Source organism: Panthera onca, chromosome A2 (genome assembly GCF_046562875.1).
Source record: "Panthera onca isolate mPanOnc1 chromosome A2, mPanOnc1 haplotype 2, whole genome shotgun sequence".
Classification (NCBI taxonomy): domain Eukaryota; kingdom Metazoa; phylum Chordata; class Mammalia; order Carnivora; family Felidae; genus Panthera; species Panthera onca.
The window spans coordinates 163,691,486-163,711,591 of record NC_138340.1 but is presented as its reverse complement, the minus strand read 5'-3'; the positions used below and the strand labels follow the sequence as shown (position 1 = coordinate 163,711,591).

At 57.2% G+C, this 20,106-nt stretch overlaps 1 protein-coding gene across 4 annotated transcripts in view; it reads left to right on the top strand.

The window, feature by feature from the left end:
* PRKAG2 (protein kinase AMP-activated non-catalytic subunit gamma 2) overlaps positions 1 to 20,106 on the top strand; it is a 256,695-nt gene that overhangs the window by 75,833 nt on the left and 160,756 nt on the right. For all 4 annotated transcript variants that reach the window (XM_078437362.2, XM_078437360.2, XM_078437357.2 and 1 more), the window contains exon 3: positions 4,394 to 4,673. In XM_078437362.2, coding sequence (XP_078293488.1) covers positions 4,394 to 4,673 — 280 coding nt within the window. The remainder of the gene's footprint in view (positions 1 to 4,393; positions 4,674 to 20,106) is intronic.

Here is a 20,106-nt window from a genome sequence, read left to right as displayed (position 1 = left end):
GCAAAGTCATTGTCACAAATGCATGACATGGGAGCGGAAAGGGACCATGAGGGTTTATTGCACCCCCAGCGTGTCCTTGGAATGCTGGGGGACATTGGCAATGGTGACGTCTGGGACATGGGCCTCAACAGCCCATGGTCTGGCTGGGAGAGGAGGCCCGGACTCCCGAGAAGGTAGTGAATTGTTCCAGATGGTCTGACAAGGGCACGGGACACGGAGGGACCGGAGTGCTGGTTAGCTGGGAAGGCGCTTCTCCCCTACATCTGTGGCCCGATGTAGCCTGGAGACGGGCCTCGGATAGAAGGTGCGGCAGAAGAACGTGGACAGGGCGGGGCGCTTGGGATTCCCGCTGATCCTGATTCCCGAAGGCCATCCCTCGGTCTCCCCCCTGCCACCCTCACCCTGTCCCCGGAGGGCAGGCGTTCCCTCCCCCTGACCTTGAACCCTGGCAATCCTCCTTTCAATTAGACTCCAGTAGCCTCGAATTATTTGGACATAAGGTCGGCCTTTCTGAGAAGCAGAGTTAGGCCACTGCTGAGAAGAGTTTCCAAACTGCCTTAGGAGGGCTGCCCTCCTCCCCTGCCTGATTCTGCCCCTTCGTGTTATCAATCCAGTTCCAAGCGTAGACACCCCTGTGAAGGGGAACGTGGCTTCGATTCTGCTGACATCTAGCCCTTTCCGTGGACGTGAGGGTGGCCACAGAGGGCCACCGAGGGGCCGCCAGGCTCCTCGGGCGGAGAAGTGTGGACACAGTCGGACACCCACAGCCTCCCTTGCGTCCCAGGAGCCCTTGTGCAGCTGGATGGATGGGCTACACTTGAGCTCCCCTTGACAGGTGTTCCTGAATATTCCAGCGGCCAACCTGGCAATCTGTCACATCAGTCATCCAGGATCTCCGGGCCTCCTCACTGGACCCCTGTCCGCGGTGCCCCCGCCCCCAGAGATGGCAGCGCTTTGTCACATACCGTGTCTCTGTGGGAAGCTTCTGGTCACCTTGACTCTGCACGGCTCTGGCGTGCAGTTCCCAGGCCAGCATCTGGGGCCAGGCCAGTGCCGGCATCTCGGGGATCGTTCAGCACCGTTGCAGCCGCTCTGGGTCAGCCGGCATGGCGCCGGGGGTGGGACGGGGCGTCTGCGGAAGGCCTGCAGCAAAGATCTGAGCACCAGGCGGCCTGGCCTTTGCCCCAGTGCCCTCCTGGCCGACGGCTGGAGAGTCCGCTCCCCGTTAGCTCCTGAACCGCCGGCACACATCTTGGGAGTCTCCGGGCCCTTTTGTTCGTCCAGAGGCGGCGCGTCGTCCGATTACATTTATCGAAGTATTGCTTCATTGCAGCCTTGCCAGCAGGCATGAGCCACAGCCCCGTCCCCGGCAGCTTCCGTTGGCCCCCGAATCAGCATCGCCCCCGCCCAGCCTGCAGGGAACAGACGGCTGGCATGCCCGGCCATCTCATCTCCCCTCTGCCAGGCAGCGTGGGCCCCTGCAGAAGAAGGGGGAGCCGGGCTGTGTCCACCATTGTTTGGCCTTTTTGGGGAGAGGTCTACTTCCCGTGGGTTCCCTCCTCCGTGTCTGACTCCGTCGGCCTGGAATTCTCAGTGCAGAATGGCATTCCAGGCAGGAGAACCCTAGGGTGCCCCTTGTTTACCAAATAAGGGCCAAGCCAGCGCTCAAGGCCCTCTGCTCCGGGCTCGTGGCGGCCACGTCTTGCCCGCCATTCTCCCTTCCCCCAGAGAGCCCAACACGGGCATGTGCCCAGCAGCTCTGCCTTCTCCCTGCAGAGCCCCCCGGGGCCTTGCGGAGCACGGCAAACTCGGGGGTCGCCTGTGGGGTTAGCCTCGCAGCTGGTTCCTAAATGCGACCGACTCTGCCTCCGCCCCTCAAACCTGACCTTGACTCCGTTTCGTGTCTTCCGGGCTGCTCCCACTCCCTCCAGCAGCTATTTCTGCCCCTCTCGGGAGGGAGAGGGTGGAAGCTTTGCGACCTTCACCGTGTGCCTCCGGCTGGCCCCTTCCCCTGGCTTCGGGCTCAGGGGTGCTCAGTGAGCGATGGTGGAGGCCACCAAATGGTCTGCCCTGAGCAAATCTGTGCCATCCCCTTGCCGGAAAGCCTCGGGGAAGAGTCAGGTTCTTACACCGCAGGTGGTGTCGCGCCGTAAGTCAGCCCTGCCCCCCTGACGCCCCACAAACATCAGGCAACCGTTAGTTACAAATTCATGACCAGGAGCACGGATCAAATATGCATGGCGTGCTCACTGTGTGCCAGGTGCTTCCCCGCCGTCGATCCAGTCAACTTCGCACCCCGTGGGTCGGCCTAGTGTCCCCCCTTGGATGGATGAGGGCCCTGGACCTTAGGTCGCTTGTCCACACCGCTGGAAACGGAGCCGTGATTCAGACTCCAGTCTCCGTGTCCAGACTCCTTGCCTGCATCGCCCCGCTGTTGGGTCACCTTCCACTCCTTGTGTGACGTTCCCCACCCCCCCCCACCCCCACCCCCACCCCTGGCCATAGGCGCGTCTGGTCTACTGCGTGGAGAACGTCTCCTTCTTAGTCATTCTTAGGGTTCAGAACAACGTGAGGAAGCCTGAGTCCCATAGGTGGGGGGGATAGTGGCAAAATCGAGAACTCAGAGCACAGGGAGCAGAGGTCTAAAGGCTTTCAATATCAAGGGCTAAAGAGAGAAAAAAATTCACCTCTCTATAAGGAGACGCGCTTGTGGTCTGTGACTGTTGTAGTCCCGGCCTCTGTCCCAGAAGCTCACTCACTGAAGGGACGGACGTGGAGCCCACCTGGGCACCCCCATATGGCCCCACGGGCCCTCTAGTATAAAGTGGGGAGTTGTAGGGAGAAGTGACTTGTGGTTGAGGGTCACTGAGGCCCCCCTCAGCCCCACCCCCACTCCGGGGAGGGCATAACCTCCAGCGAGGAGTCGTAAGCCCAGTTCGGGGCGCCCTCTGGTGGGGGAAGAGCTCACAGGGGCCCTGGGTCGCTCAGCCACCCCCGGGGACAGAGGCCAGAGCCCCACAGATGCTACCTCTGGTCGTGTGCGTGCCCTCGTGCCCTCACCTATCTTTGCGAGCCTGTGGCCACCAGCTGGGTGGCATCGCGGGGTCTCAGCACGCTGGGCGGTTCCCTGCCCGGCCTCCTCCTCGCCCCGCGAGCCCCGTGGACCCGTCGCTGTTCTTTCCTACCGTGGGACCGGGTAGGCCCTGAGGTCCTTCTGGCCCCCGTGTTGCAAGTTTGCCAAACCGACAGGAGCAAACGAACGCGCAGAGGGTAGCTCCTGCGACTCGGGGGCGGGCGGGCGTGACGCCTCGGCTTACAGATGAGGAAACTGAGGCACGACGAGACTAAGTTGTGCACAGGGAGGCCCAGTGAGGGGTGAGTCGGGGTCAGACCCTCGCACTCAGGCTGCAGGTGTAGCTCCGGCTTCCGATGTCCGTCCAAGTGCGTGAGTCACGTGCCCCGGCTTGACGCCGTGGACGGAGTCGTCGTATCTCAGACCGTAACTACAAGGTCTAGTCACCAGCGAACTGGGCCTTGTTAACTTCCTTCCTGAGCCCTGTCACCAGCCCCAGTCATCCTAATGCCACAGCAGCTTGGGGGGGGGGTGGTGGAATTCATGTTCCTCAGCGCTGGGACTGCCTCTCGGTGGAGCCCCAGGCCGGCCGTGGTTCAGGCCTTAGAGGTATACGTTTCCTCCTCTGAATTTTTAAAAATTCTATGAATTAAGTTACTTCTTTATTAAATTATTTATTAACTTATTTATTTTAGGGAGGGCGAGAGCAGGGAAGGGGCAGAGGGAGAGGGAGAGAGAATCCTAAGCAGCCTTTCTGCTGCCAGCACCGAGCCTGACGCAGGGCTCGATCCCGTGACCCTGGGATCGCGACCTGAGCCGGAATCAGGTCGACCGACCGAGCCACCCAGGCGCCCCTGTGTTTCCTCCTTCGAAGAGGGCCAAGAGACCATCGTGCCAGGGTAGTCAGACCTCGAGAAGGACAGACGTGAGGCGTGAAGAAGTAGACGCCAGGAGACAGACCCACAAATAGGATAAAGGGGAAGATGCGTCGTCTCAAACCATCTCGCTGCCTCTTCCGTGCTCGTCCGCTCCAGGAAGCCCCTTCTAGAGGGCTGGGTGGAGGTCAGCGGAGCCCTGGGTGGTGCTGACGGGCCTGCGGACGGGCCACCTTGGGTCAGGTCCTTTCCTCCGGCCCGTGGGGTCGCTCCCGGTGTGTGTAGAAGAGCTCGGGGCCGTCTCTGGGGCAGGGTGCCACGAAGGTGCAGCCCGGTGGCGGTGAATATGGGGAGGGACCGGTCCAGCCGCGACGGGTCCGGCGTGGGGCTGAGGTCTGAGTGCCCGTGCTCGGAGTGACCGCTCTGTTTGTCTGTCTCTCCCCAGGTGGACAGCCCCTGCAGCTCGGGCAGCCCCTCCAAAGGGTTCTTCTCTCGAGGCCCCCAGCACCGGCCCTCCAGCCCCGTGTCTGCTCCCGTGAGGCCCAAGGCCAGCCCCGGCTCTCCCAAAACTGTGTTCCCATTTTCCTACCAGGAGTCCCCTCCGCGCTCCCCACGCCGCATGAGCTTCAGTGGGATCTTTCGCTCCTCCTCCAAAGAATCTTCCCCCAACTCCAACCCGTCTACCTCGCCCGGGGGCATCAGGTTCTTCTCCCGCTCCAGAAAAAGTAAGACATTGATGCTATTGTTTCAGGTGGGTGCCGGGCCGCTGGGGACCTTCCTACGGCCCGCGGGGCCACGGTGCCATTTGCGGGGCGCCCAGGCTGGCTGGGTGGCTGTCGGTGACTTGGTGCTGAGTACCTATGTCTGTGGCCGCCCCCCAAGAACAGCCGTCGCCCCGGAACACTGCCGCTTTCCACCTGTCACTCTCTCCCTGTACTAAGGCGTCGGTTCGAGGCTAACCAGAAACATCCCGGTACTCACTGTGTGACTTCTAAGGACAGCCGCAGACACTCTGGCCGGCAGCCTTCCCTGAAATCAGCAGTGCTGTGGTCTGCCAGAGGTGGCCCTCGCGGCCCGTGGCTGGTTTCGTGGGGTTTGAGCGTCCCTGTTTCTGACAGATCCTCTTTCTGTTCTGGGCTCTGGGCAGCTGGGGTTGATCTAGAGAAACAAGGGAAGGAAACATATGCTTAAGAGAGAGTTGAGGCTCTTGAGTGTTTGTGAGCGGAGGAGAAAATACTCTCCACGGAGCACTGATGATCATAAGCGGAAATGCACGAGGCAACCTGTAAAGGAGACGGAGTTTTTCTCCTCCCCCCGTGTCTCAGCACATCGCCCCGCGCCTTCTGAGTTTTTCTGATGACAGAAAGCTCCTGTTGGGGAGGGCAGTGACTTGAGGTCGTCTCTTCCCAGCCTGCATTTGCACTCAGGACCTGCAGGCTAAAGCAATACTCAATCTGCAAGGCCGGGGCACGCGGTGCAAATTCAGACTCTGTGATTTGCAAGGAGAGGGTGGGGAACGCTTTTCTTTTCTTTTCTTTTCTTTTCCTTTTTTTTTGTGGTGTGGGATATTGTTGCCAGTACCCCCGAAGTCATCCCCCTTGATGAGCAGACCTAAGCATAAATTCACAGATGTCATATGACACAGTGGCCCTCCAGGGGACATCAGGGGGGCAACATGTAGTTGGGAACTATATATACAAAGCCCACGAGGGAGGCCCGTCCCAGCATCGATGTCCTCGCGTGCTAGGAAGCATCCCCAGCTTCCTTGACAGAGATGCTGAAATTCTCAGATGTCCTCTAAGAGGAGGGGATATCAGACAGATCTTCATCGGCGTGTCCTGTTTCTTCAACGGTGGCATCAAGCCTCCATTGGTTATGACAGAACGAGGCTGCATCGGGCTCCTGGGGCTGCGTAACAAAGTACCCCAACCTGGATGGTTGGGACAACAGAAATGTCTACTTTCACGTTTCTGGAGGCCGGAAGTCCAAAATCAAGATGTCGGTAGGGTGGTGCTCCCTCTGAAGGGTCTAGAGAAGAATCTTCCGCGACTTCCTCTTGGCTTCGGGTGCTGCCAGAAATCCTTGGTGTCCCTTGGCTTGTAGAAGCATCTCTCCGATCTCTGTCTCTGCGTCCATCGTCGCCTGTGTCTACGTCCGTGAGGCTCTTCTCTTCTTATAAGAGCTAAATCATATTGGGTTAGCAGCCCGTCTGTCCGACTCTATCGTGAGGGCATCTGCGGTGACCCTGTTTTCAGAAAGGTCACCCTCTGAGGTTCCTGGGAAGGCATGAGTCTGGGGTACACTGTCCAAGACAGGACACAGGTTGTATGGGAAAAGCCGAGATGTACGGTTCACATCACGGGCTGGGGGCGTAGACGATTTTGTGGGTGTGGAGTGGCCAGCCTGTTACGACCAGGGTCCTTTCTGAAGGTAGAAAGGAGAAGCCACGATACGGGGTCTGGGAGGGTGGGATGTTGGCTAGTGGACAAGGGCCAGACTCTCAGCTCCCTGGGAAGCAGGAGCCCTTGCTGCCTTTTTCTGGTCGGCATTGTAAAGGGTTCTTCGGTGTTCTCGGCTGGAAGACACTGTTTCAAAGGTCCGTCTCATGAGATGCTATGGAGTAGGCATTGCTTGTCAAGGCTCCTTTGTACCATCTGGCGAGGCAGCTGCAGAAGGGGCTCAGGAGGGCTTTGGAATGGCTTCAGCTGCTCCTAAAGACAAGCATTGATTTCGTGGGGGTGGGCGCTTGGCTTCTCCACAGAAGCTCTCTGGGAAGGGATGTTCAGCCCAGAGAAGACCGGGTCCCAGGACACCCGCCCATGCTACCTCCCTTGAACCACCGACCAAGGATGTTTTCCGAGTCTACCCTCTCAAGGTGATGCCTCCTCGAGTTCTGTCTGCCGCCTGCCTCTCTGTCGTGTGACTTAGGGCCCACAGGGTGGCACAGGACCTAAAAGTTCAGCAGCCTCCCCGGTGGCACGGATACACACGCAAGCTGGATAAACACCGTGATCGGTTGTTAGGGGGAAAGGAAGCAGGAAGACAGAAACGACGATCACGCTCATCTTCAAGGGGGAACTAAAAAAGGAAAAGGAGATAATTCGGTCTTCAGACACTCCGAGAACGAGGAAGGGAATCTAGGTGGGAGCTTCAGTCCAGATGGTACATCTGGCCCTGGCACCAATGGGTACCCAGGCTGGCGGGCGTTCTTGGCCCAGGGGAGAGAACCAAAGCTCTGTTCTAGAAGGATCTTATCTCATGGAGGAGCTGCCTCCGTGGCGTGGCTGCAGTCTTCCACTGATATTCACCTCTGGCCTAAGGTCCAGTGGCACGTTGATTCGAGACATGTCTTGGGGCTTCTGGGTCTTTCTCGTACTGCCTGCAGCCCCACTATGTAGCAGCAAACCTGCTTCTCTTGAGGCTCAGGGTCTTACCCCACCCGAAACCATAATCTGCTTTTTTGCCTCTTCCTCTCATACGCTGGTGGGCAGACTACAGCCTGGGGACGAACTCTGGCCTGCCACCAGTTGCTGTAAATAAAGCTTTATTGAAACAGTCACACCCCTTTATTTCTTTGGAGTGTGGCCGCTTTCACGATGCAGTGGCAGGATGGAGCAGTTGCAGTGGAGACATTACGGTCCAGAATGGACCCTGTCGAGCACCTCAAGAAATCCGAAGTGGCCTTGTGGCAGTGGAAGCTTCCAGAACAGCGAACCTTTATCTTCGAAAGATTTGTTTTAGAGCTTGATCTTGCCTTTGGAGATGAGGAAAGGAAAGGAAAGCCCATGGCAGTATGTTCCTGAATTCAAATAATAGTTTAAAGGTTTTTAAAATTTTTTAATATCGATTTTTGAGAGAGGGAGACAGAGCATGAGGGAGGGAGGGGCAGAGAGAGAGGGAGACACAGAATCCAAAGCAGGCTCCAGGCTCTGAGCTGCCAGCAGAGAGCCTGATGCGGGGCTCCAAACCATGGACCGCGAGATCGTGACCTGAGCCACCCAGGCACCCCAAAGTTTTTTAGATAATAATAAAACAATCTTGCACAGTCAGCAAGGCAGGACCTCAAGAGCGGCTTAATGTCACGTCACTAAACTTTGCTTTCTAATCGTTATTAATTATTATAATGTAAATATTCTGCCTGATAAACATAAATAATTACGAATGCCTATTACGTGCATTCTAAGCGTGTCCTATGTAACAATTGTTTTAATCTTCATAAAAAACCCTATAAAGTCGTATTTTTACCATTTTTATCAAAATAAAAACTGAGCCACAGAGAGGGCAAGTCATTGAGCAAAGGCCACACAGCTGGTAAGCGGTGGAACCAAGATTTGAACTCAGGTGGCCTAACTCCCGAATCTACTTTTAACCCAGATACGAAGACTCTTCTTTAAAGGAGGGGATTTTAGGAATATATAAGCCAATAATAGGACAATAGCCAGCCACTGAAGAGAAAGGAAAATAGAGGTATTTCCTTGGTTATTCCTTGCACCAAACTCACTTCCATGTAGAACGAAACTTTACATGTTACTTAAACGCCCTGAAAAGTGGATGAAAATCTTGGGGTGTCAGGCCTTTTAAAGGGTGCAAAAAATATATGTGTAAACGCGATGGGAGCGTTCACAGCCTTTCTCACCGTCCCCGGAAGTTTGCAGGCTTGATGCTGAGAGCGTCGGTACATTGGTCTGGGTAGAGAAGAGTTAGATGATCCGCGTGGGAAAAGCACGAGCTATCCGAGGGAGCAATGCTTAGGTACGTGATGGGGTCCAGGGAGTGAACGGAAGACTCCAGAAGGTGGATTTGAGCTGGGCGGGACGTGGGAGTGTGGGCAGTGAGACCAGAGCCCGAAGCTCAGTTACTGTTCTGGGGAGGACAGAGGGGCAGGGACACCTCTAGAGGGGTGCTCCTGCGTTCAGGGGAGACCACCGCACCCCCAGCTCCCACCCTGCCCCTTAACACCTCCTTTTTTTTTTTTTTAAATGTTTATTTGTTTTTGAGACAGAGAGAGATACAGAGTGTGAGTTGGGGAGGGGCAGAGAGAGAGGGAGACACAGAATCCGACGCGGGCTCCAGGCCCCGAGCTGTCAGCACAGGGCCCGACGCGGGGCTCGAACTCACGGACCGCGAGATCGTGACCTGAGCAGAAGTCAGACGCTCAACCAACTGAGCCCCCAGGAGCCCCTCAACACCTCCTCTTTGGAAGGGCCCTCCTCGGGCGCCTGCACAGAATAGAAGCATTCTCCACATCACACTGCTTTTTCTCCACTGTAGGTAGTGGGTCTTTATCGCTTCTCTCGGCTGCCCTTCCCTCCAGAACGTACGCGCTGTGAGACGAGGGCCTCTGTTTCGTCCCGGGCTCTTTTCTCAGTGTCTAGAACGGCGCTGGGCACTTAGAGGGCATCCAACAAACCCCTTGCCTTTGTTCATCGGTGAGTCCGCCCGCTGGCCTGGGCTCTCAGGCCCGCCGCTTCCGAAGACGGGGCATTGCCCGCATTCAGCAAGAGGTCTCGGCGGCTTGGAGAAGCGCGACTCTTCGCAGAGACGATAAAGGAAAGACAAATGAAAACCGACCACGGAAGGAAGACCGCTTCAAAAAAGCAAACACGCACGCACGCACACCGATGCTCCCTCGGAGCCCGGCCGGCGGAGAGGTTTCCCTCTGGCCTTCGCACAGAAGACCGCTTGCCGCGGAGGCCACATCCCTGGCTCCCTCAGGCCCTGCAGCCGCTCTGAGTTGTCATGCACGTCCGTCCATCATCGGGCCTCGCCCTCTGCCTCCCGAGGTGGACGTCGGGTCTCAGGCCACCTTGCGGAGGGGAGAAGCCGCCAGCCTGGAGCTCTTTCCTCGGCCGCCGGCCCCAGCCTGTGGCTTCTCGGTGACCTTCCAGCAAGCCCCTTTGAACACCTTTTTTTAGTCTCCATCTCAAGCTCCCGTAGGACCCGTGCCCGCAGGGACCAGCACGTATCCCTTCCTTGGTCTGTCCCTGGAGCGCATTCCTTCCTGCCTTCTAGCAGCGGAAGCCCCAGGTGGGAGAGCTTGTCCTGAGCTCAGTTGTCCGTGGTCTTTCTCCAGGATTTCTGTCTTCCGCTGGCATAGGGCACGCTTTCTCCTGGAAGTAACTTCAGCATGGGAATCGAATCACGGGGGCGCCCTGAGGTCCATTTTCTAGGCTGCGGCCAGAGGGCGCCACCAGGCTGGCCACAGGTGCCCGGGACGGGGCGGCTGGCTCCCACCCGCACCCAGGTAGACGGCTTCGAGCTGGCCGAGGTCTGCAGATGTGAGACCTTCCTCATTCAGGTCCTGTGCCCCCCGGAGGTCTCGTGCCCGTCCTCCCACCCTAGATTGAACTCACAATATCCAGATGTATCTTCTGTCTCCTTGTAAAGTGCCCCGGATCCTTTGTGGAGCAAGGCAGGCTATGAATTATGAGGACACAAACCTTCATTTCCTTGATGATGCTTTTGAAACCGGGCCAGATTTGGTCACACCGCGTCTATAGCATGCTCTGCTTGACAGAGAACTGTAGAACTCACTGGATTCTCTCACCCCGGTGGACGCTTCGATGTCAGTCATTATAACTTAGAAGGCCCAGACCTCGCGCCTCCCCCTGACATTTCTAGAAGAATTCCCCTCTCTTCTTCTTCGGATTCAAGATTTTATCGGCCAGGCTTCTTTCCAAACCTTCGGAGAGGAGAGAGGCGTGCGTTTTGTTCAAAGGGAGAGCTCTCTCTCGGGAGCGTTTGCATTTCCATCAGAAACAAAAACCTCGTTTTGGCTTAATCCTGAAGAAAGATTTTCTGATTGTGAAAGTGAGTATCTGAAGCCCTTGGTGGCTTAGCCTCTCAGTGACCACCAGCCTTCAGACAAATCAGGTCCTGTTTACCTCCTACTGGGGAAGGGTCCTGGAACTTTGACAACCGAAGTCGGACGCTCAACCGACTGAGCCACCCAGGCACCCCCGTGGTTGGCTTTTGAGGATGGATTTTCTAACTGTAAAGGGATCTCTTTGGGCAAATGATGTTTTGGCTCAAAAGTCAGGATAAAGATATGACAGTAGAAATGCCAACACACAGCCATGACACTGGTCTTGTTATTGATTGTAAATGAGCTTTAAAAGTTTGGGGTAGAGGGGCGCCTGGGTGGCTCAGTCGGTTGAACCTCCGACTTCGGGTCAGGTCATGATCTCACGGTTTGTCGGTTTGAGCCCCGTATCAGGGTCTGTGCTGATGGCTCAGAGCCTGGAGCCTCCTTCAGATTCTGTGTCTCCCTCTCTCTATGCTCCTCCCCTGCTCACACCCTGTCTCTCTCTCAAGAGTAAATAAAAAAAAAAAAAATTTTTAAAATTAAGAAGTTTGGGGCAGGGAGCACCAAACCAGCCCTGAGGCATTTCTGTCCCTGAGACCATTTCTGACACCCGAGAGGAGGAGGCAGGTTTCTGGCCCGTGAGTTTTGTTATGGCCTCACTTCCCACCTCCAGACTCCACACTACCCTCCCAGGTTCCCACCAATTAGTGTTTTCCCCCAAATGTCCCCTTTTTGCAAGCATCTTCCTGCATGGATTTTGGTAAATGTTGTTGTTGCCATGAGTGATTCTAGAACATAGACTTCAGGCCTACGGCCAGCTGCTTCCTCACCCTCAACGGCTGAGCGTGTGTGAGAATTGATGATGGCATCTTGGGATCTTTCTAGAAGACTTGCGGGAGGGGGCTGAGTATTCTGCGTCATGCTCTGTTGTGCTATTCACGTGGTGTCCCAGAGAAAGGGCCTGAGATGGGGTCTGAAATTGCTGTTTCATCGTAGTTCCTGGAGGTACACGAATTCAGACAGTGTTCGGTAGATTACAAAAATATACAAGTTCGCTTAACCCTTACAATAACTTTTGTGGATTTAACTGTGTCCCCGCCGAAGAGAGATGTTGGGGTCCTAACCCCCAGTCATCTCTGAACGTCACCTGATTGAAATAAAGCCATGGCAGGTGTAATTAAGATAAAGCCCTGCTAGAGTCAGGTGGGCACCAAATCCAACATGACTTGTGTTTTGTAAGAAGACGGGCACGCGGGGTGAAGCCACGTGACAAAGACAGAGACCGGTGGGGTGGTTCTAGAAGCTGAGGGATGCCAGGGGTTGCCGGCAGCACCGGAAGCTGGAAGAGGCAAGGAAGGATCTGGCGCCTTTTCGGGGGGAGCTGCTGATACCTCAGTTTCAGACTTTGAACCTGCAGACTGCGAGGCAATACATTTATTATTATTATTTTTTCACGTTTATTTATTTTTGAGAGAGAAAGAGAGGGAGACGCAGAATCTGAAGCAGGCTCCAGGCTCTGAGCCGTCAGCACAGAGCCCGATGCGGGGCTCGAACCCACGAACCGTGAGATCATGACCTGAGCGGAAGTCGGGGCTTAACCGACTGAGCCCCCAGGCGCCCCTAGGCAATACGTTCCTGATGTGCTTTGTCACTGCGACTTTCCAAGAGGGCAGTTTGAGTAGCGGGGGAAGGAAGGAGAGCGTGTTACCGGGCCAAGGACTGAGACAGAGATGGCTTCTTTCAAGGAGTTTGGGTCAGAAGGGAAGGGCAGGGGAGGGAGGGGCGGCAGATACCTGGTGCCCAAAGGCGGCGTGAGCTCCTCTACTCCTCCCGGCCCCTCCCTGCACGTGAAGGGGTCTCCACCAAAGTCGGGGACAGGACATCACTTCCTGCCCGTGTGCGTCTACAAGGCTGGAGGCGAAGACAGCCGGGTGCTGAGGGTGTCGGAGGCTGGGGGCCCCGATCCGGTGCCTCAGTGGGGAGGGCAGCGGGGCCAGCTGCCTTCCTGGGCGGGACGGAGACGCGAGCAAGAGAAACCCTTCTCACGTGGAACCACTGAGAACCTGGGCTCATTTCTTGCTGGGGCCCCCCTGAGCCGATCTTGAGGCGTGAAGGTAGACTGGGAGTGAGTGGGTGGCTTGGCGTTAATGGAAGTTTTGGATTGGCCTATTTTAAGATAGGAGAGATGAGCGCATTTATAGGCTGAGAGGCAAGGAGCCAATGTCAATACGCCGGCGGGTTGTGACAGGCCAGGGACGTGAGCCTGTGTCCCTCGCTGGTGTCGGCTTCTGTTCTCCATTAGACTGCTGGGCTTGTGCTTGGGGGACGCCTCCGTCTGTCCTCGTGGCCCCGACAAGGCTGTCTGTCTCCCCAGTACTGCCTTCACCCACTCCGAGGCCATCTCGGTCCCTCCGGGTTGTTCGGGGACTTGCGCTGCCGCGGGTGGGGACCTCCTGTTCGCACCGCGAAGCACGTTTCTGCAGGTGGCTGCCACGGCGTTTATCAGTGAGCTCTGAGCTCAGGCTCAAGGTCAGGTCTGCAAGACGGCTGCTAATCCCTGACAAAAGTGACTTGTTCTGGGTCCCAAGGCTTGGTAGTGACGTCGGTGTGCGTGAGCTCGTCTGGTCTGAACGCGGCAGGTGCTGAGCACAGTGTGACCCGTCCCTGTCCTGAGGACTCCCGGATTTTGCTCCTGAGAAGAACCAGGCCGCCCCTCTGACTTCACTGAATTACCCCTGCCTCTCAGTGGTGGCTCCTCCCTGGGGCCCTGAAGAGCCACGATACAGTCTCTTCTGCACCTCTTTGGTCCTTACACATACATATATATGTTAGAGCGTGTGCACACATCTGCGTAAATACTGTCAGATAGCTGAGCCCCCTTCCTCTATTAGGCACGTTCTGAGAGATGTTTTCCTGCCTGTTGCCGAGATCGTCTCGAGCTCTGGAGACTCAGAAGGCGGCCATGCTGCCCTCGGCTACTACGTGCAGCCCCTTTCTCTTGTCTTTTCTGCCCCCTGTCCGCTGGTCCCTCCTTCTCCAAAGTTCCAGTGCATGGCCTGTCCCTACCACGTGTTGGCGGACTCTGATAACCCGTCTGACAGCTGCCCCTCCCCTTTCTTCTGCACGGAGCCTGGTTTTATTCGGGGCCCAGCCCCAGAGCAGGACCTCCCATTGGTCTGATTCAGTTGGAATTATCCCTTTCCCATCGGGGAAGTGCCTGGCTTCGGGGCCACTGGCCTGGAGGGTGAACCGGGACCTAGGTCTTGCCAACAAAATGGAAGGAGAACTCTGTGAGGAATCAAAGAAGACGTACCTCCCCCAACAAAAAAGAGACACACGAGAACTAATTCCCTCTCCTTACTTTGTGGTTTCCAGCCACGGTGGCCATCTTGTGACCATAGCCAACATGCAAGATGGCGGAACAAGAAGGTGGGAATGTAATCCTCTTACATCACTGAGCTTAGCATTCTAGATGACACATGTCCTTGTAGTTTAGTGTCTTTTAAGTTATGTTTTTCCGGTATAGGCCAGTAAAGGATCCTGACTGATACATGTCTCTTTGGTAACAGAGGTGAGATTCATCCGGATGGCAACCAGAACAATGCTGGAGAATTGGGAATATTCCAGATGGAAGGCTGGGGGCGGGAGGAGAACTGGAGCACAGTCTTTAATTTCCCCCTGTGCTATGAAGAAAACTAGAGCAGGGTACAGAGGCAGATGGGGGTGCTGTTTTGTGGAGGATGGTGAGGGAAGGAGAAGTCCCATAACGTGACCATGACTGAGCCAGCCGAGAGCAGTGCAGAAGTCTTAAGACAGGGGAAGTGCCCAGTGCAGGTGAGCAAAAGTGTCACAAAAATGTCAGTTCCCAGCCTTTTTGTTTTTTTCCTCCCAAACTCACCCTCAACAAAGTAGATAACCAAACAAGCTTATCGGGCCGACTTTGGGCCAGGTCTGGTTGTTAGAGTTCTGCCTTCTGTAAACTCACTTTTTCTATATGTCATTCTTCCCACTGTTTCCTTAAAAAAAAAAGTTTACTTTTGAAAAGTTCCTACGTTGTGTTCAATGACTTGAGAGGCTCAGAAGGGATGGCCGCCGTGGGTCCAAAGTCCCAGGGCTGCCGGTCGACCTCGAACCACAGAGCCGAGTGAGGGCCATCCGTATTAAATCTCTCCTGCGTTCAAGACAAGACGGGTTTACTATGTGTCCCCCTTTTGCCTCCATATTCTGAATGCTCGTTTGAACCTGATTTTCCATAGAAAAATGTGGGGGTGAGAGAGCAGATCCGGGTTCCATTAACAGCCCCCCATCGGGCACCGCACGCTTCTGGGGTTTTTCTGGCTTTGTGGCCAAGTGACCACTAGGGGGCGATATAGCCTCACGTGCTGAGCCTTATGCCCCAGCCGGTTGGCTCTGCCCAGAGGACAGAGGCAGGACCCGCTCGCTGTCCCTGCCTGGTTTTTCCAGCTTGGGAAGTCTACCTTCAAATGCACAGCCCACACAGAAGAAAGCTGATGTCCCCGAGCAGACGGGTGGACCTCACGCCTGACCAGCCCCCACCAGGCCTTTTAAGAGGGGGTTGAAGGGGGGGGGGATCATTTCACTTTGACTACATTTGCTCAGTCGGTATTTAATGAGAACCCGCTATGTGCCAGGCACCCGGGACACAGCCAGCAGGAAGTGAGCTCCTGCCCTTGTGGGGATTATGTTCTAGGGAGGAGAGAAAAGGAGACGTATGGATGGGGGTTGGAGGCTGCTGTTCCGTGTTGGGCCATGGGAAACGGAGGCATCGAGCAAGGGTGGGATAGAACCGGGGAGCCAACCAGCCGGGTGGGCGCGTGGGCAGGTGCACCCGCAGAGGGAGGACCGGCGCAGGGGTCCTGAGCGGGGGCACCTGCCGAGCCTTGCGCCGGTGTGGCTAGAACTGAGCGAGGAGGGAGACGCTGGTGAGGTCCGCGAGGCGGGGCGGGGGCCTTGCAGGCCAGGGCAGGACTCCAGGTTTTCGCTGAGCGATCGTCAGCACGCGTTGTTCAGCGAATGTCCTGCTCTCTGGAGGAATTAGCCGGCTACTGGGCAGGGAGGGTCGGGGGGGACCAGCTGAGCCGCCGGAGTAGACCCGGAGATCCGTCTTGGTGGCCTCCCACCTCCTTTGAGACGTCCTCCAACCCTGCCGTCTCCAGAAAGCCGTACCTTAAGATCAGGCTTGCCGTGAGCAGTCCGCCAGAGCTCAGAAATACAACCGTTATTTTAAGTATCTGCGTGCTCAGTGTTCCCCTCCGATCCGCTTCGGGTACCTTCTGTCTTCCGGAAGATCGTGTGTTTCGTGTTCCACTCGCTTGCCTCTTACTTTCCCCCACGCTCTTCCAGGTCCACGCGCTTAAGGCAGAGCCTTAAGCAACACAGTGCCCCCCCCCCCCCCCCGAGGCCTCTGACTGTGGTCCTCCCTGAGGAGAGCACGGGGGTCTGGGCGGAGGGCGCAGCTGGGTAAGCAGATGTATCTAGAGGAAGGATGAAAAGCTGCCGTAACCTGCAGGAAAAGGGCTGGTCCCCATCACACTGTAAAGGGGAAAGTCATTTGGGGTCCCCCGGGGCTCCCTTTTCTGTCTTCTTCCCCTTGGGGGCTCCTGGCTCCGAGAGCGACAATGCCTTACCCTCCCCCCCGCCACCCCAGACCAAGACCAGCTTGCAGGGACAGGTCTGACACAGGCATTCAAACCAGCATGTACGTGACAGAAGTGAAAGTTCCCGAATTTCGGGCGCGGTTGGCACATTTAGTGTATGAGTGAGGAGGAGTTCCTGCCAGACGTTTCGGAAGCAGTTGTCTCTTCAGAACCCCACGGTCGTGCAGTGATGGCTCTCGGGGTCTCAGACATTGGGGTGGCATTTTGGCAGCTGGCCCCCCACTGAGCAAGAAATGGTATCTCGTCGTACGTGGGCACTGGTCTACACTGAGTGACGGCTATGGAGGGAAGTCAGCGCCCCCCCCTCCCCCCCTGCCACCCGGGCCCTGGAACGTTATCTTTGTCCTACCAGAAAAACACATTGAAAATCGCTGACCTGGGCAGCCACCTACTCTCATTACGCTGACGGCGACTCAAGGTCACGACCGTGGCATCTGGAGGACGGGCAAAGAGGAAAAGGTGGAGGGCAGATCCCGGGACCCAGGGAGTGTGCGGCAGCCCAGTGGGAGGAACTTACCGCACGGGGCGTGAAGGCGAGGCCAGAAGCTTCATCCCAGGCTGCATGGATTGGGATGTCTTTGACGGTGACCCCCAGCAAGAGACACGTCATATGCGGTAATCCAGAACATGCATGTTTTTCTCCAGCGTCGACCCTGGCCTCTGCCCTCTATTTCCAATTCGATGCCCGTTTGTTCTAAAAGCCTGCTTTCTCTGACCCACACGGCTGGTTTCATGGGGGGGAGGGGGCGCGGCTGGGGGGAGGGGGCGCTTCAGAAGATACCACCCTCGCTGGTCATGAAGCGCAGGAAGGCTGTGGAACGCTTGCAAAGTGGGTCTGGCTGGGAACTTCCAGGGGCTTTGCCAGAGACGAGCCGTGGTAGACGTTCGAACTCTCCAGGACCGGCTCACCGCTGCAACCGAGGCCACGTGGACTTTGAACACCCCAAATAAAGTTAATTTTCGGTGGGTCGTTAAGCCGAAATACCAAAATCCCGCCACGGGTGACTGTCCTCCCGGAATAGGTTACGTCTCAGTTCCGTCAACCCGGCTCCTTGTCTGTGGATCCGAATCAAAGGGTGCCCTGCCAGCCGTTTGAAATTCGCATGAGCTTTCCAGAGGAGTTTATTTAACTTGGAAAACTCCTGGTCCTTTCACACCATGTCTATCTTGGATCACAGACAGCTTCTCCTTTCTCTGCCGGCAACTTGAGTTGATTTTTCAAATAAAAGTTTGTTTTCCCGTAAAATGCCAGAGGTTTTGTACTGTGTGCGAAGGAATGAACTTTAGAGCCTCGAGCCTCTGATTCACATGCCAAGGGCTTCCCGGTGCCGAGAACCCCCTGCCTCGCCTTACCCTCGGAGCCGGCCAACGCCAGGCGGCCCGCCAGCCTGTGAGCGTGCCCGCGCGCACAGGGGTCCGAGAGAGTGACTTTTGTCCCCCAGCACTTGGGTCTGGAACTCGAGGCTGGCTTCTGTGCAGAACGTCTGTACCGACCGTTCTCGGTCTTCCGTTCTCTTGAGGAATCTGGTCTCATTACAGGTTAGTCGGCTACCTGTGCGACCGAACTATCCGTGTGTTTAAAACAGCCAGAACTTAATGGCTGTGTGGTTATAAAGGTGAGGGAGAAGGTTGCTGAGAAGCTAAGCGGGACTCAGGGAGGCAAACCAGAGATGAGCACGAAGCCTGTGCCTTTCCTGGGTCGGAGAGGTGCACGGAGGAGCGCAGCCCCGGGGCAGGGTGGGGGCTGGAACCGGGAGCCGCGGTTGGCGGTTGGTCTGCCTGGATGGATGGGGAGCGGCCACGGTCAGAGATGCCACCCAGGGCCAGAAGCCAGCTGAGAAAGGAGCCTGGGTGTCACGGCTGCAGGGACAGGTCCCTGTGTGCCCAGCAGAGCAGGGGACCCGCTAGGAGCGCGAGTGAGAACCCACAGCAAGGTGCCAGCCCCTGAGTGGACGCCACCCTGCGATGGTGAGCCCTGGGTGCTGTACTCTGCCCCTGGGTGTGGCTGATGCATCCAGGCACATCCCTCCCCACCCGCCCCCCCCCCCCCCAGCCCTGTGGTGACAGGAAGCCGAGAGGGTCTTAGGGAAACTTCAGTGTCACCTCCATTGACAGGAGTCAGGTCTAGGATGTCCTTGATATGTGGTCCCGCCCCTGCTTCCCCGTGTGCAGATTCCCGTGTTTGCCGATTGCTCCCTGGGCATCATTTGCGTGCCGGTTTTGCACCTCGCTCTCAGGGGACGTCCCAGGACCTGTGCAGCTGGTGCCCATGCCTCAGCGGCAAGAGGCCTGGGGAGGGGGGGCGGCCAGCAGGGGAACTTGGCCCTCCAACGTGCCTCGAGGGGCCCTGAGGCTCTCCCTTCCCAGCCACGCTCCGGAGCAGGCAGACGCTGGCCGCTCCCCCACCCCGACCCCCAATCACCTTATTCGCTCGCCCCCAAATTCCAGCTGCCCCTCTCGCCCCCGCCTCTGGCCTCCGGGACCTGATTTTCTTTCCTCCCACACGCGCTCTTCTCACACCCGGCAGCTCGTCCTTTGCACGCTTCATCTGCGTGGCCCTTCCTTCCCGTGGTAGGCACAGGGACGTGACCGGAGCCCGAGCGGCACGCGCAGGGTCGTGGGCACACGGTTAGGCAGGGCCGGCGTCGGGTGGAGGCACATGTGTTCCGTGCAAGGCCACGTGGCAAATATTTTAGGCTTTGTGGGCCACCCCACGCCTCTTGTAGACACGAAGCCACAGACAAAATGTAAACCGCGTTCCAATAAATCTTTATAAAAGCAGGCGGCCAGCAGGAACCGACTGAGCGCCCCGCCCCCCAGGCGTCCCCGTCTCACCCCCTTCTCCATCCCTCAAATCCGGTCTCGCCGCGTCGTCCACACCCTGGCCCTTGGCTGGCTCTGAGCTCATCTCATGGCCAGCCCACCTGGCCTCCGCCACCGTGGGTCCCAGTGATGGACAGACACCCTGCCGTACCTCCCGGTTTCCCCTTCAGAAGTGAGGGGGCTCGGTCCCCACGCTGCTGGCTGCGACGACGACGGAGAGCCCCCCGCCCCTCCCCACAGCGTCGCCCCCCTTCCGAAGCAGGACTGCACCTGACAGCTGGGCAGGGCGTGGCTGTGGAGGGCTGGCCCCCTCGCCCCCCTCAGGGCAGCTCTGAGGGGTCGCCCCAGCTCCCGAACTCTCTGTAGGGGCCTCACCGGGTCTGCGTGGCCTCTCAGTGTCACGTGAGGCCCAAGCCTGCCTCCTTGCTTTCCTCGTGGCGGGTGTTGATCCCCAAATACGAGTCCTGCGTGCCAGTTCCCGTCTCGGGTCTGTTTTACGCTGCGCCTGGCTAAATAAGGCTTTCCCTGGCTTGGCTGTGCTCCTGCGCCCTGCATCCCATCCTCAGTCCGCCCTCCCCCCTCCCCACCCAGCCGCCCTGGCTCAGCCAAAGCCAGGGCAGGGCTCACCAGCCACTGCTGGAGCTTTCTGGATCGGGGCAGCTGGTGAGACTGAATCCTGGGGCCGAGCCGACTTCAGAAAAACGTGACTCATCTTGCCTACCCACAAAGAAAGGAAAAGTATGCGTGGCATCCAAGTTTCCTGAAAAGTTCAGCCAGCACATTGCAGAGCTATGTGGCCTGGCACCTAGCGTGGGTCCCCTGGGAGAGCGCCCTCTGCTGGCGATCATGCAG